We start from the raw sequence: 16,408 nt of genomic DNA, 5'->3' as shown, positions 1-16,408 counted from the left end.
ATTCATTCATCTTTGGAACACATCTTTGCCTACGCAACTACCATTTCATGCCCCAGAAAGGTAGTAAAGGCATCATTTAAGTAATCCATGTGACTCCAGTGGTTTAACCTCAATTTTATAAAGTGATCCATATGTTTTGTTTGTTCGTTACAATGGAACTTAAAAAATATACAGTGCACAGCATAAATGAGTACCCCCCCTGAAACTTAAATCCAGCAATTACTCTTTACTTAGAAGTCATGTTAGGGTTCTTTATAGATATAATGTTCCAGCAAGTCTGCTTGATCAATTACCAAAGAAGCATGTCAAAATTATTCAGAAAAATAAGATTTTCTTATCAAAGTGACAAAATGTTGTGTTGCAAAAATGAGTACACCCTCCTGAAAGTTAAAATAAAACTAAATAATTTTTTTCTGGTGTAAGTTTAAGTTAAGTTTTCGTTCAACAAGTAAGTATGTTGAACAAAAACATTTAAAGATATGTAATTTCTTGACATTTAAGTGTTATATAGCCCACTGAATCATTAACGCTGACAACAACAGAAGCATTTGGGAGAGAACTGTCAGAAGACCTATTTTTTTTAGCAAAAAAGAGGACAGTGGCACAAGAGGATTACCAAGTCATAGTTTTAAGTGTGAAAATATTGCAAAAGTAACAGATATTCAAAAACAATGGACTTGTGACAAGGCCCCTGAAATAATAATTTTAAGCTTTCATTTAGTGATGAGGGATTTTTTTTGCTAGACAAAGAGCAGGAGAAATACCAAGCAAGTGTCTCAGAGCTCAAAAGCTATGAAATGAGTGACTGTTTATCTCACAGAGTAAGAAGCAGCCTGCAGAAATGACATGCATGGTTGTTGTCCTCACTGGAAGTACCTACTGTAGCCAGTCAGTTAGCTTTTTTCCAAGGCTCATATTTACAAAATACAGACTTCTGGGAATCCATACTCTGGTCTCAAGAGACCAAGTCAATAATTTTTCCCACAGTTAAGTTCAGTGGTATTAAAGCTCTTATATAGGGATGCATGAATGCTGAAGGTGTGAGGGAGTTGTGCTTTATCAATGCTGTCATGAATTCACACACCACTGTGTGATGTAATACAAAAACTTGAAACAGAAGATTTTTTTCAACATGACAATGATGATTTGCATTCTCTCAAGGTGAAAAACCTTTTGTGTACATGTACTGCACTCAGTCTCCAACATTCTTGAGCTCCTGTGGGGGATTCTGTAGAGACGAGTTGAGCAACACTCCTCATTAAAGATCAGGGCATTTAAGGAGCTCATCATCCAGGAGTTAAACAGGACAGATGTGATCATTTGTCATGAACTTGTACAGAGCAGTATTTCAGTATTTCTATTTCAGATAAATAATTCTCTTTTGAACTTTCTATTCATTAAAGAATCCTGAAAGAATTTCTACAAAAATGTTAAGCAGCAAAAACCGTTTTCAACATTGATAAGAAGATCCATTATTAATAACAGAAGAGCATAATTGAGCATATTAGATTGATTTCTGAAGGATCATGTAACGATAATGACTGGAGTAATGGCTAATATGTAATTTTCCCACATATTTGGTAAGATATTACTCGACAAACAACAATGTGCAGCATTATGAGCTCTTACTACACTTCCTTAACTAAAAAGCAAAACCATCTCAGGAGCCTTTAAAAGAGCAGCGCTCCTGTCCGTTGTTATGGCAGCATAGCCGGAGTTAGCATGGAGTCTCTGAGGGTGGAGCGTGCTCAGTGAAGCCAGTCCTGAGGGGATCTCTTCATCCGGGTTTACTCACTGCTTTACAGCAGGGGACTTTGTTTATTACACTCTTCATTCAGCAGGTCTGGGATCAGTTTTCATAAAGCCTTTCATAATTGGCTTCTTCATTTGAGTTTGAAACTGCTCTCACACAAAGCAGAAATGTGTATTGCCACCACAACAGCACTTTGAAGGCAAACAAAAAGACACAACACGCTTGCGAATCGTGTAGCACATCAGCAGCGTTCACACTCCGAGTCTCCATGTTTCTGCTTTATTCAAGTCCAAAAACATAAAAAGACCCTTCTTTTTTTCCTCTTATCTCAATTTGCATCACTTCTTCTGAACAGGAACTCATTATTGACCATCACCCATGGGACCATATAGTGTGTTTGATCTCTGACCTCAGGATGAGGGTCGCTGGAGCAAGAAGCTGTTGCACCACTTGTGTTATCAATGAAGCCACAGTGGCACTCAAGGGTATTTTTATTTTTTTTTTTTGCAAAAGCAGTTGTAACAATGATGAGGCAAAAGCTTGTGCTTGGGTAAGCTTGACTTCTCCTTCTGCGAAAAAAAAAGGCTTCAAACAGCCACCTTTGCCTTTCTACTCCAACACAAAGTGTCCGTTGTACTGTTCAGAGGAATGTGAACATGATACAAACTCTTCAGAACAGAGTGCACTAGGAGGATAACCAAACAATTGATTCATAATATCAGGACAGCAAAAGAAAAGAGACAGAAAAAGAGAAAGGAGAGAATACAGTTGCTAGGGGGTTTCTATAGGGAACTGGGTGATTGTTAGGGTGTTCTGGGTGGTTGCTAGGGCCTCACTATGCATTTTCTATGGAGCTTTGGGTTGTTGCTAGAGTGCTGCTAGTGGTCCAAGGGCCCACCTCCAAGTCTATATGATATTATGGTGTCTAGATATCTCTTAAAGTATGTTTTCTGTCTGTTTTATCAAAAATATGAAATACAGAAGTATGTGCCAGTGTTTATAAATACTTATTGTTAGGCTTAGTGATGCTTGCCTTAGAGAAAGAGAGGAGTAGAAAGGAACAGGCAGCAGCCTATTAATCTGACAGTCGGTGGTGCAGATAAGAGACCAGGCTTCATTAGACGAAGAGATGTAAGAAGAACGCCCAGTCCGGATGTGCTGTGTAGCCACAGACCACAGAATGACACGTTGAAATGGCACAACCAACATGGAAGTCAAATTCTCAGCACAAACATTCATTCGGTTTAACACTCAAAGCCATATAGATACGGAAAGTTTGTCAGGGAGATTTCACCTCAACAAACGTGGTTGGTGTAAATGACGAGTTTATATATACACAAAACACCTACACAGGTATGAATGAGTAGCTGATCTCCATTTTCCATTCAAGTTGACGTTAACAGCACGTTGTTTCCAATGAATGTGGATATACAGCAACTGAAACGTGTCTCGATACTAAAATGAGTGATTTCCCACCAACTTTTACAGTACATATACTGAAAACTGACACAGCAACTGTTTTACACCCAATTCTTGTTGCTACAACCAAAGTAAGAACTGCAAAGCTTAATTTTGGTTTACTGGAATTTGTTAAACCAGTGCATTTGCCCAGACAATGTTTGAATATTCAGGTCACTAGGCTCATCTGAGTATTCAAAACATCTACTTGAGGGAAAAAAAAAGTCATAACATGCAAAATTGCATTAGGTCGACAGGCATTCGCTCCTGAACACAGCCATGTTCATCTTCTTACCAACACACACACACAAACACACACACACACACACACACACACACACACACACACAGTATTTTCAACTCCGGACTTGGCATTCCTTGGAATAAGGACATAATGTGGAAAATTGTACAGCCTTGTAATTTCATTAGATGACATTTCTCACAGAGCGGAAAGCCTGAGACAGTATCAAATGAAAAAGCTCTACAAGAAAAAGGCTTGTACAACGAGTCTAGATGGCATTCTTTCTGCCAAATAATTAAAAAAAAAAGAAGGTAAAACAGCCATTTGAGTGAGACTTACCACCGGTTTAGGTTTGGAGTTGGCCACCAGACTGGCAAAGAAATCCTCTTCATTGATCTGATTGATAACGTGTGCGTCGTAAGCCACCGTTATCGACACTTCCTGCATCATCTTGGCAAAGTTTCTGCGAGGAGCTCTGAGTGAGACAGGTGAGCTTTGAGAAACGAAGGAGGGAGGGAGGGAGGGAGGAAGGAAGAAGGAGGAGAGAGCTGACAAGACTGCAGAGACCGGGACCAGTTGACAAGTTTCTTTATGGGTAAAAGCCGGCCCCTTAGGCGGGAAATAAATGCAGGGGGGAAGAACCATAGAGGAACATGCACTCACAACCTGGTTTTGTCTTCCAAGGATTGTGTATTCCGCTCGATTCCTTCAAAGAGACGAAGCTCTGTGCTTGTCCACAGACTCTAAATTGCAAGTTGTGCAGGGACGACTCTTACCGCCACGGTCTCATGGGTAGCGGTGGTTACCACTGGAAATATGAAGAGCGAGGCAAGCGGAAAAGGTTCAGAGGCAGGGGAAATTTGGGTTTGTCAGAGAAACCACAAAGGGGTCTTCTAACTCCCCTGGTAGTTCTCGCATTATCTTCTCATCTAACTGCCCGAGCCTTGTTTTTCCTCCAAAGAATTCAAGCCGGTCTGTTCCTGGTTTAATAAGTATCCAAATGCAAACATCTACAAGCCAAAGACTCAAGATGGCATGTGCTAGAGTTCTCCAAGGCTGATTCCTCTAAGCCATTTCCATTCTCAAAGCATGTCTCCTTTCGATTAAGTCCCCTTTCAATATCAAGAGGATGTGAAATTTGGAATTTGGCTCGTAATCCACGGAGGGGGAAGTTCGTACAGCTTGTGCTTTCGACGTGAGCAGGTGCCTGTGAATTCCATCACCCTGTAAGCTTATTACCCAGCGACTTGATCCTCTTTAAATTCACACCACTTCAAAAAGAAACGACCGCTTTGCATTTCCTCTTCTTGAACGTGATTGGAAATGGTCCGGATCACGGGTGGCAGAAGTAATCTGTGCACAGCCTCATGGTGTGTGTGTGTCCAGGTCTGATACAGAGATACAGCAACGAGGCTTCCTGTCCTTGCCACATAATCTCCTCCCTCCCAGCCGTATCATAAAAAACATCCAGATGACATCCCAGTGGCAGAATCTTCTAGAAACCAACAAGATCAGTGTAAAAAGGGGGACGGTGAGTATAAAAATAACAGTTTTGAGGTGGAATGGCAGTTTAAACGTTGTTTATTCGCCCAATCCAGCGCTGATTTTGGATGAAACACCTCATTGATCTGCTCTCCTGCCTGCCTTTCACTTTTGTTTGTAGAAGATAAAGAGGAAAGTGTGACTAAGTACACATTCGCACACAAGGGCGGCAATGAGGCGTGGTCAACACAGACGCTGGGAGCAATGACGGTGCAGAACTCATTTATGTGGGCAAAACGCCACTTGGCATGATGACGAGAAAATCCAGTTGCAAAATAAGAAGGATCAAGCGGCTTGTGCTTATGGTCTTCTCTCGGAAGGAACAAAAACAAAAGATATGAGTGAAATGCAAGTAGCCCAAACAAAGTGCATGGTGTAAATGTTGTAGGTGTAAACCCATCCGTCTCGTTTGGGAGTGGAAGGGACGTGGATCAAGGGTGCATGTAGGTGGGTGTGGACTGTAGGGAGTTGAAAGTGCCATACAAGGGAAAAACAAAGGATAGTGATCCTATAGACTCTGGTGTAAAACGAAGCTTGTCTCTCTTCACTGAATCATTTGTAAGCTGATGAATGCACCTGTTACATCACCTCTCACTCAGGTGCTGGTTTCCCACAGAGTGCATCTGCCTCTCTGGTTTCTTATTTCTCTCTCGCTGTGTACTAAATTCTGCCAAATACATGGTTCTCTGTCCAATCTCTGAGAAGAGTCAATTTAGCACTGCGCATAAGATACTGATAAATAAAATAGTAGGAAGTATACAGCATGAGTCAATCCCGTGTAAAAAGTTTTTTGGCATTGTGACATTATTATTATGACGAAAGTATATTTTGTTTCGAAATTCTAATACTTATTTCTTTAATTTTCAAAATTCTCAAAAAATTATTTAAAATATTACAGAAAATTACTAAGTTAAAATCAGCAAAAATTAAAAGTAGTACAAATACTAAACTGTAACATTACAATAATTATTTAAATAACTTTTTTCTAATTAAAATAAAATATATAAATATACATAAAAATATATATATATATATATATATATATATATATATATATATATATATATATATATTTCGTGATACAGATATTCAGTATACAGAATGCACAGACAGCAAAGAGTGCATACTTAGTAGCCACATCCGAGAAAATATCCCTTTAACAACACTGTTTGGACAAAACATTCTCGATGTCGGAATTAATTGTAGTGTACAAACAGACATCTCCAGTTAAATACTGCATTATACAATTACTGCATTACTGAAGCACAGCAGTGAGTGACTGGGGGCACAGGAAATCCTGCTGTTAGTGCATTTACAGAGAGGAGAGAGAGAAATACTGGGGGTGGGATGAACCCAGTATCATCTCAATCTCTACTCCTCCTTCCTTCCTGAACACGCACACTCAACAACACAATTGCCCCAAACAAAAATAAATCGATAGAAGAGGCACTAACTCCAGAAGAAAATGGGTTAGAGCGTATAGAAGTCCTGTGGAATGGGTTTGAGACCGAGAATCGTGTTTATCCTTGAGTTCTAATGCCACCTTGCCACAATAGAGCCTTGAAACGCAGACAAGGTCTCTGCATTCTCTGAATAACTGCATGCTCGGCTTTGTGGTGTAGCGCTTCAAATTTCTCAAACAATGCAAAAGCGACCTGGAATTGCATAATTTACTCCTTTACTACAAGTCTATACATTTTCACCTATTTCATCATCTGTCAGGCATAAATCTGACTGCTTAGACAACACACACACACACCTCTTCATTATAAACCACACAATCTGAAATATCATTCATGTTCAAAAAATAAATGTATAAATGTTTCAATATGGTTGTGAGTTTGCTCAAATCAATAGAAATCAACTAATACTGGCATTAAAAAGATAGCAACTGATAAAATAAACAAAGGCACATTGTTTCTGATGGCGAGTGCTTTGAAAGATGTTTTGAGTAGATTTTTATATTTTTTTACCTTGATATTGCAGGCTTGCTCCATAAGGCGCCGAGCATTCTCTGCCGCCCTGTAGCGTTTTGGGAGCTGGACCCGGAAAAATTTCAGTGCACCCTCAAAGTCAGCCTGAAGCAGGTCTTCTTTGGAGGTCTGCATGCAAACAGAAAAACAGAACTTGTTAAGGGTCATTTCAGGAAATTACCTCAATAAGCAGCATGAAAAGGAACTTAGCCTGGTGATTATGTTCCGCTTATATTGTCCTTTTGTGATGTGAACCTGACAACCGCACAAAATTTAAAAGAATTCAAAAGACCGCTGTCTGTGTCATAATTTGTCAAATCTGATATTAAAACGATATTTGCAGATACTAAAGTCCATCTAACCAATGACAAATAGAGTAAGGAGACTTGTACAGTTGCAACATCATGACTAAGGAAGTACCAATATTAAAAGCCTGACCAATAGCGATAAGCTAATAATTATTTTTATTTTATGGCCGCCAAGCAATATTTGGCCAAACCATAAATCTACACTTTGCAAACAGAAAAGAAACATTAAAGGGTTAGTTCAGCCAAAAATGAAATTTCTGTCATTAATTACTCAACCTCATGCCGTTCCAAACCCGTAAGACCTTCATTCATCTTCACAACACAAATGAAGATATTTTTGATGAAATCAAACAGGTTTCTGAACCACATATAGGCAGCAACATCATTGCAACTTTCAAGGCCCAGAAAGGTAGTAAAGACTATTTGCTCTATTGTATTTATCTGTGATGATGCTTGTAGTTTGATTATTATTTTTTTAATTTTCTTTATTTTTATTTGACAGTAGTCCTATTTTCCCTGAACATAGCACATACCGAACCGTACCAAAACTGTGACCCTAAAACCGTGATAAGTACCAAACCGTGGGCATTTTGAACCGTTGCACCCCAAGTAAAGACATTGTTAAAATAGTTCATGTGACTACAGTGGTTCAACCTTAATGTTATGAAATACTTTTTGTGTGCAAAAACCAAACAAAAATAACAACTTTATTCAACAATTTCTCCTCTTCCATGTCAGTCTCCTACACTGCTTACGTTGTAGAGACAGTGCAGTGCTTCCGGGTTCTACGTCAGAACGCCGACTCTGCATTGACAGGGAAGAGAAGAAATTGTTGAATAAAGTTGTTATTTTAGTTTTGTTTTTGCACACAAGAAGGATTCTTGTTGCTTCATAACCTTAAGGTTGAACCACTGTAGTCATGTGGATTATTTTAACAATGTCTTTACTACTTTGGACCTCAAAAGGTGCAATGACGTTGCTGCCTATGGGTGATTTAGAAACCTCTCGGATTGCATCAAAAATATCTTTATTTGTGTTCCGATGATGAATGAAGTTCTTACGGCTTTGGAACGACATGAGTGTGAGTAATCAATGACAGAAATTTCATTTCTTGCTGAACTAACCCTTTAAAAAATAAAACGTTTGTATTCTGCAAGTGAATGTATCACATTGAAGCATTAAAGCATTATGAAAAAATAAATACACAAAAATAATAGAATGTTGTAAGTGACTTCAAGGCATTAAATAAATAAATAAATAAAATAGTTTGCATGCTGCAAGTGAACTTAAGGCATCAAAGCATTAAAACAATAATAAATAAATGAATAAATAAATAAAAACGCTTTGAAATGAACAATAGTTTGCTGCAATTGAACTTAAGACATCAAAGCATTAAATTGCATAAAAGCATAAATTGAATAATTAAAACATTAAAACAAACAAAAAATGTATGTATACTGCAAGTGATCATAAGGAAATGCATTATTAATAGAATAAATTAATAAAAAATTTGTTACTTATATAATTACATCAAAAAAGACATTGTAAAACAACTGCCTTCAACAGGATGACAAATAAAAGCCCTTTCCTACATAAACACATACAAAGGTCACACAAGCAGCCTGGTAAGAGTCACATATCATACAAAAAATATAAACAAAGGTGAAGATGACTTCTATTTGCAGCAGCTGCCCCTCACCGCCAGCAGCCGGGGCACAAACAGGCGGTGACCCATGCCCAGCAGCCCCATGACTCTATCAGTACAGTCATTGACCGGCCCAGCCTTGTCCTCTCCAGCGCCCCCTTCCTCCAGCCTCCGCATGGCGGGTGGTATCTGAGCCCATAGAGGTGGTGAAGGCAAATCTCTCTCTGGGGTCAGAGGTGAAAGAGCCTCATGGGCTCCTCCAGAATCCCCAGCATCATCCTCCCACAGAGGCTCTGGGGCTGACTTGGAGTCAGCCACGTTGACGTCCCGAGACGGAGCCCAATCTTGGAAAAGTTTAGTCCAGGCGGTTGATTTGGTAGCACTAAAGCAGTCTCGGTAAGTGCGACGGTGTCATTCGATCATGATTCGATGAGCGTGAGCGTGTGGCATCAAAAACCGGAGGAGGGATTCGTACTTATACTGATCCATTTTAGGGTCTGCAATGTAAATACTATTGGAGACCACGCCTAGTTTAAAAGACGCCAGAACCAAACCAAACCAAAAGTGGCTTTACATGCTTCAAGAGACATAAGGAAATAATGCTACAATCCTGGTTTATCATTGGCCGGCTCCTCCCGAATTCCCAAATTTGCAATCTGTTGCCTGGCAACAGGCTGGAGGATAGTCGCGTGGTGCTGTCGAGACAGCACGTCTTCCGTGTTTTGCTCGTCTTCAAAGGATCTAAGTCCTGGATCTAACGAGGCAGAAACAAGACGAAGTTAAGTGCCTCAGAGTTGTTGTCAGGTAGATTCTGCTCTCTGTCAAGGATCCGAAGTGCATCGAGAGGGTGGGAAACATGGAGTTGGATTCAAGCGAAGTCCTCGTTCTCGTCCAATCGAGCCTGCAGATAAGAGTAAACGGACAACACCACTTGTACCATCCTGTCACGGTCAAGAAGTGACTGAAAGAATCATCCAGAATCCCCAACTGTGGGATGAAGGTGGTGAGATGCGAGACTGGGTGGTTGTTGTCTTCTCGTCTTCAGGCCTTCGTTATTCCAGCTACAGTGGCTTCTCTGCTATGCTTTCCTGATCTAGCCAGTCAGAGCATCAGTAGGGAAAGTCAACGAGCGCATGAGAGGAAAACGGGGAGGGAGAGACGCGCACAGAGATGCTGTCGATGCTAGAAAAGGTGGCGGAGTGGCAGAAAGGGAGGAGGAGAGGAAAATAGGAGGGGCGTTGTGAGGGAATGGGAGACCGTGGACGAATGGACAGTGGTCATAGTCGAGGATCCAACGCAACTCATGCTAAATGCTAATTGCTGCTGTATGCTTGCTAAGGGAAGAGGCGGACAGGCAGGGGGACATGTGGAGAAACAGAGTGCAGGGGGGGGTGGGGGGTGGAGCAGGAGGGACAGAGAGAGAAAGGAGGAGGAGGGGGGGGATTAGGAGCCTTCAGGGAGAATGTCGTAATGGTTAGCCAATAGGAGCGAGGCAGTGCAACCCCCTCTAGCTCCCCTCATCCTCTCTCTCTGTTAATGCACATCTCTTGCTTCCTTGCACGCACATTCACATCATTCAATGCTCTGCTTCTGTCCACCAGACTTTTTATGTTTCCATTTAAACAGTGGGAAAATAGCATAACATGCTAACACTATTTTTCACAAGCTCCCTACTTATATGAATATTACAGGAAACATTACAATTTAATCAGTGAGGAAATGACAATAAACATACATTGACAAAACCTGTCAAGAAAATGCTTCAAGAAAATAACTAAAATAATAATATTAATATATTAATTTAAAAATGAGCCTAAAAACATTACAAACAAATGGAATACAGTAATGAAAATATAATTACATACAATCTCCACAGATATGTGACAAAAAAAAAAAAAAATCCAATGATTATAAGTAATAAATTGCTTTATTATATGAATTTGATATATATATATATATATATATATATATATATATATATATATATATATATATATATATATATATATATATATATACACAGTACAGTCCAAAAGTTTGGAACCACTATGATTTTTAATGTTTTTAAAAGAAGTTTCGTCTGCTCACCAAGGCTACATTTATTTAATTAAAAATACAGTAAAAAACAGTAATATTGTGAAATATTATTACAATTTAAAATAACTGTGTACTTTTTAAATATATTTGACAAAGTAATTTATTCCTGTGATGCAAAGCTGAATTTTCAGCATCGTTACTCCAGTCTCCAGTGTCACATGATCCTTCAGAAATCATTCTAATATGCTGATTTGCTGCTCAATAAACATTTATGATTATTTTCAATGTTGAAAACAGTTGTGTACTTTTTTTTTCAGGATTCCTTGATGAATAGAAAGTTCAAAAGAACAGCATTTATCTGAAATACAAAGCTTCTGTAGCATTATACACTACCGTTCAAAAGTTTGGGGTCAGTAAGAATTTTTATTTTTATTTTTTTGAAAAGAAATTAAAGAAATGAATACTTTTATTCAGCAAGGATGCATTTAATCAATCAAAAGTGGCAGTAAAGACATTTATAATGTTACAAAAGATTAGATTTCAGATAAACACTGTTCTTTTGAACTTTCTATTCATCAAATAATCCTGAAAAAAAATATTGTACACAAATATTTTGTACAATTGTACACATTAAATGTTTCTTGAGCAGCAGATCAGCATATTAGAATGATTTCTGAAGGATCATGTGACACTGAAGACTGGAGTAACGATGCTGAAAATTCAGCTTTGCATCACAGGAATAAATTACTTTGTGAAATATATTCAAATAGAAAACAGTTATTTTAAATTGTAATAATATTTCACAATATTACTGTTTTTTACTGTATTTTTAATTAAATAAATGTAGCCTTGGTGAGCAGACGAAACTTCTTTTAAAAACATTAAAAATCTTAGTGGTTCCAAACTTTTGGACTGGACTGTACTGTATATATATATATATATATATATATATATATATATATATATATATATATATATATATATATATATATATATATATATATATATATATACACACACACACACACACACTTAATCATCTAATTAAATTTTCTATTGTAGTCTTATTTTTTCTCTTTTTTAATTTGTTTGTCTTTTACATATATTTTAATGACGTATATTAATTTAAAGATTAAATGTAATTAAATAATTTAACTCTTTTGCAATCAACACAAATTCATGAATATTGATTACAAAATAATATTAAGATGCATTATAACAAAGAGAAAAGAGAATATCATATATAGGACTTACAATACAACATTTAGATGCATTATGACAATGGGAACAAATCTAAAAAATTGAAATGAATATTAAAAAAAAAAAAAAAAAAAAATTCACACCAGTGTTTAAATATACACCTAATGAGTCAAGTCACATTTATTTGTATAACACTTTTTTCAATACACATTTTTTTAAAGCAGCTTAACAGAAAATTATGATGTTTACAATATCTTAATATCTTCATGCCCAATTGTTGCATTTAGCATATTAGAACTGGGTTATAACGGTTTATATTTTTGAGATGATATAAACAATGACATGTGAGAACATTTGTCATGACTAATTACATAAAAGACATTGTCTTCAAAATGACAAATTATATAATCAGGCCTGTGTAATTCTAGTACCCTTTGAGGAGATTTGAGGTTCATTTACAAATATCCACATAGTTCTACTTTAATGAACACCTGGAGTTTGAAAAGCCTTAAAAAGAAACTAGAGAATACTATTCTGGTTCTCACATCTGCTGTAATTACAGAACAGGGAAGTGGAGTCTATTTCTCAACATTAAAATGGTGGATATATCCTCGTCTCCTCTATAGGTTAGCTCAGACACATTGAGGGCAGCACAGCCCGCTCTTGCAATAGCTCCATTTGTCATTCTGTCATTGCAGCTTACACAAAGGTGTGGCTTTGTGGATGAAGCTAATGTATTTGTGCTGAGAACACCATTGGAAAGCTTTCCAGCAGACAGTATTGGCCAACGAATAATGACACACCACCCTTTAAATCGCAGTGGAAGTTAAATATACAGTACACTTTATACACAACCACTATAAGAGACTATAAAAATATTTGCAGTTTATAAGTGGATTTTGTTCCAAAAAGCATCCTTCCCCTTCAAATGTGATCAATTTTGAGCTTTGGTTGTAAATCTCTAAAAAGCACTTGTCCGCAACCATACTATAGTCCTAACACACCACAAATAGTGCTGTATCAACAGAGCCATAGTGGCATTACTGGGCTAATGACCCACAGCTGCATACTGTGTCATCCATCGTGTCACCGATGATCAATAACGCCACAACAACAAACCCAAATGCACGCATACATCACTCCGACAGCAGCCATGTGGCTCAGATCAAATTTGTTATTATGTTGTGTTAACGAGCCAATGCATCTTATGAAAAGAAAAATGTCATTTGCAGTCAGAAAAAACTGCACAAAAAGTGATAAACTGAGGTTATTTCCTGTTTACACAGCATTTCTTCCATTGTCCATGTGTCATTTTATATGTGTATATTATATATATATATATATATATATATATATATATATATATATATATATATATATATATATATATATATACACACACACACACACACACACACACACACACACACACACTACCAGTCAAAAGTTTGGAAACATTACTATTTTTAATGTTTTTGAACAAAGTCTCTTATGCTTATTAAGGCTGCATTTATTTCATAATAAATACAGAAAAAACAAAAATATTGTGAAATATTATTACAATTTAAAATTATGGTTTTCTATTTTAATATAGTTTAAAATATAATTTATTTCTGTGATGCAAAGCTGAATTTTCAGTATCATTACTCCAGTCTTCAGTGTCACATGATCCTTCAAAAAAATCATTGTAATATGCTGATTTATTTTCAATGTTGGAAACAGTTGTGATGCTAAATATTATTTTATAACCTGTGATAATCAGCATGTTACAATGATTTCTGAAGGATCATCTGACACTGAAGACTAGAGTAATGATGCTGAAAATTCAGCTTTGCATCACAGAAATAAATTATATTTTAAACTATACTAAAATAGAAAACCATAATTTTAAATTGTAATAATATTTCACAATATTTTTGTTTTTTCTGTATTTATTATGAAACAAACTTTTCCAAACTTTTGACTGGTAGTGTATATACATACACAGTGCTGGGTAGTAACTGATTACAAGTAATCTGGATTATGTAATTAAAGGGATAGTTCACTGCTTTTAATTCCTGTAATTAGATCATTTTAAAATACTCATAATCAGACTTAAGTTATTTATGTATTGATTAGAGAATTACATATTATTCTCACAATGGCAGTAAATTATTCATAATACATTGATTCACCCTACTACTTTTTTCTTTTAAATTTAAGGAGTGTTTTCTCAACATTGCAAAACTGCAAGACTAATCAGACAAATTAATTATTATTTGAATTATCACTCAGCGAGTCATTTATCCATGTACTACTGTCTTTGGAACATTCTGGAACATTTTTACTGTCTGTCATTTGGCTTTCATACACATTAACATATACAAATTCACATCATTTCATATTTGTATGCAATGCAGGGATATTGTATTTTTATATCAATACGGTAAAAGATTATCCCATTCAAATCAATTTGATAAACAAGTTAGGTCAAAAGTAATCTAAAAGTAGTCCGACTACATTACCTTAAATGTGTAATGTAATGATTACGTTATTAAGTACAATTTTTGTCATGTATTTTGGAATCAGTAACCGACTACAATTTTTAAGTAATCTACCCAGCACTGAGTATGTGCGTATAATTTAATAAATGGATTCAGAAATTTCAAAGAAAAATACTTGATTACAATAATAAAAATACTATCATAATATATTTTATATATAAAGATTGTGATATATATATGATTATATGTTTCAGTAATATTACTCATGGAAAAACATTTTAGTCATGTGTGTACATTAAACTAATGGACAGGTTTGTGAACAGCTGCACGCAAACACTTGGATTTAAAAAAAAAAAATCAAGGCAATATTTCTTCTGACCGGCAGAGGGAGACACACTCAATATGATTTTTTTTGTTGCCTGCAGAGCTGCTGTATATTCAACTAAAAGCATTAAATCTTTCTCCAGCTTCCCCACACATTTTAACCACTGAATTTCCATGATTAGGATAAAAAATTCTGCACTCACAAACAGTGTTGTTATTGGTAAATGAAAATTAGAAATGTTGCCTTGGTAAGTTAAAGTTGAAGTACTAAAATGACTAATGACTATAGAAATATTTTAAAAACAAACTAATATAAATGATAAAAGCACATAAAATTTCTAAACTTTATAATAATTCTAATTATTAATAAATATTATAATAGTATATAAATAATACTAAAATAACACTGCTCACAAAGATCAATTTGTAGCTAACAGTTTAAATCTTAAGCTAGCATAACTTATGGATTTTAAAAATTTACATAAGCTTTCCAGTTGTTCATAATTAGGATGATAAATTTAAAGAAGATTACACTCACAAAGAGCAATTTCTAACCAATGAAATACTTAAAACCCAAGCATAACTAGATACATCTGCATTACTTTTTACGGATTTTATTTCTTTCCCTCACTTTTCCGAACCATATAAAACAAAGAAACGTAAGCATAGTGAGGTGCAGTACCTTCAGAAGAGCCAGCGCCACATTGAAGATGATGTTCAACCCCTGTGAAGACATTGAAAAAAAGAAAAAAAAAATTATACACACAAAAACAAACAGAAGAATTTATTTGAACATCAAACTGCCTGAAACTACAAAACGGGCCACATACAAGGGTGTTTTATTGTAATAAAACCCATACAATTTGGAATAAATGGTTCGGAAGGACTGCAATGCTGTCTTTGCGCTCTACTAGCAATGGGAAGAGCGATGTCGAAAGCATTTGCATTTCCTAAAATAGCTTGAATCATACAAAGAGCTCAAATGTGTGGGAGTGACAGGAGCTGAAGGAAGAGGCAAACAATCTCGCTCGCACACGCTCAGGTGGACTGACAGGCAGGTTGATGTGCACAGGCACAGTGAAGGACGGCCGGTAGTTGAGGCGGAGGTGCTGTGTGTGTGTGTGTGTGTGTGTGTGTCAGAGGGGAGCAGGTGGCAGCGCAGTAGCAAGCGGAGAAGCAATGCTGAAGTCAGCTCCGCATGGAAACACCCGTCTCAAGCATCGCTTAGACGACCCGTTCACATGGCAACACAGAGCTAAAAATATCCCATGTTCTCTATTAATAACAGACGGCACAAAGTATCTCTTCCCGACAGGCTCTAGATGGCGCTAGGGGGCTAAATGGAAATTGCAGGGGGATAATTGTGTGTCTGCATGTGTGTTTGTTTGTTGAGGGAGGGAAAGACTTTCCTCCTTGGCTTTGGAGATGAACTCTTTGGTTATGC

The 16,408-nt window shown here is 36.7% G+C and overlaps 1 protein-coding gene and 1 long non-coding RNA gene across 6 annotated transcripts in view; one reads left to right on the top strand and one right to left on the bottom strand.

Annotated features, from left to right (window-relative positions):
• The window catches only part of rabgap1l (RAB GTPase activating protein 1-like), a 111,485-nt gene that overhangs the window by 8,207 nt on the left and 86,870 nt on the right, over positions 1 to 16,408 (bottom strand). For 2 of the 5 annotated variants that reach the window (XM_048164838.1, XM_048164839.1), the window contains exons 18-19: positions 15,647 to 15,688; positions 6,968 to 7,096 (exon numbers count right to left, since the gene is read on the bottom strand). In XM_048164838.1, the coding sequence (XP_048020795.1) occupies positions 6,968 to 7,096; positions 15,647 to 15,688 (171 nt within the window). Of the gene's footprint in view, positions 1 to 3,791; positions 5,120 to 6,967; positions 7,097 to 8,974; positions 10,197 to 15,646; positions 15,689 to 16,408 lie in introns of those variants that run through there. The other 3 variants (XM_048164841.1, XM_048164856.1, XM_048164840.1) reach the window with 3 other exon arrangements.
• LOC125251923 lies at positions 4,845 to 5,688 on the top strand. The gene is made up of 2 exons (XR_007181098.1): positions 4,845 to 4,983; positions 5,116 to 5,688. It is a non-coding gene; the product is annotated as an uncharacterized LOC125251923 (long non-coding RNA).

Source organism: Megalobrama amblycephala, linkage group LG2 (assembly GCF_018812025.1).
Source record: "Megalobrama amblycephala isolate DHTTF-2021 linkage group LG2, ASM1881202v1, whole genome shotgun sequence".
NCBI classification, from domain to species: domain Eukaryota; kingdom Metazoa; phylum Chordata; class Actinopteri; order Cypriniformes; family Xenocyprididae; genus Megalobrama; species Megalobrama amblycephala.
The sequence above is the reverse complement of the archived record's forward strand: the minus strand, read 5'-3'. Positions and strand labels throughout refer to the sequence as shown.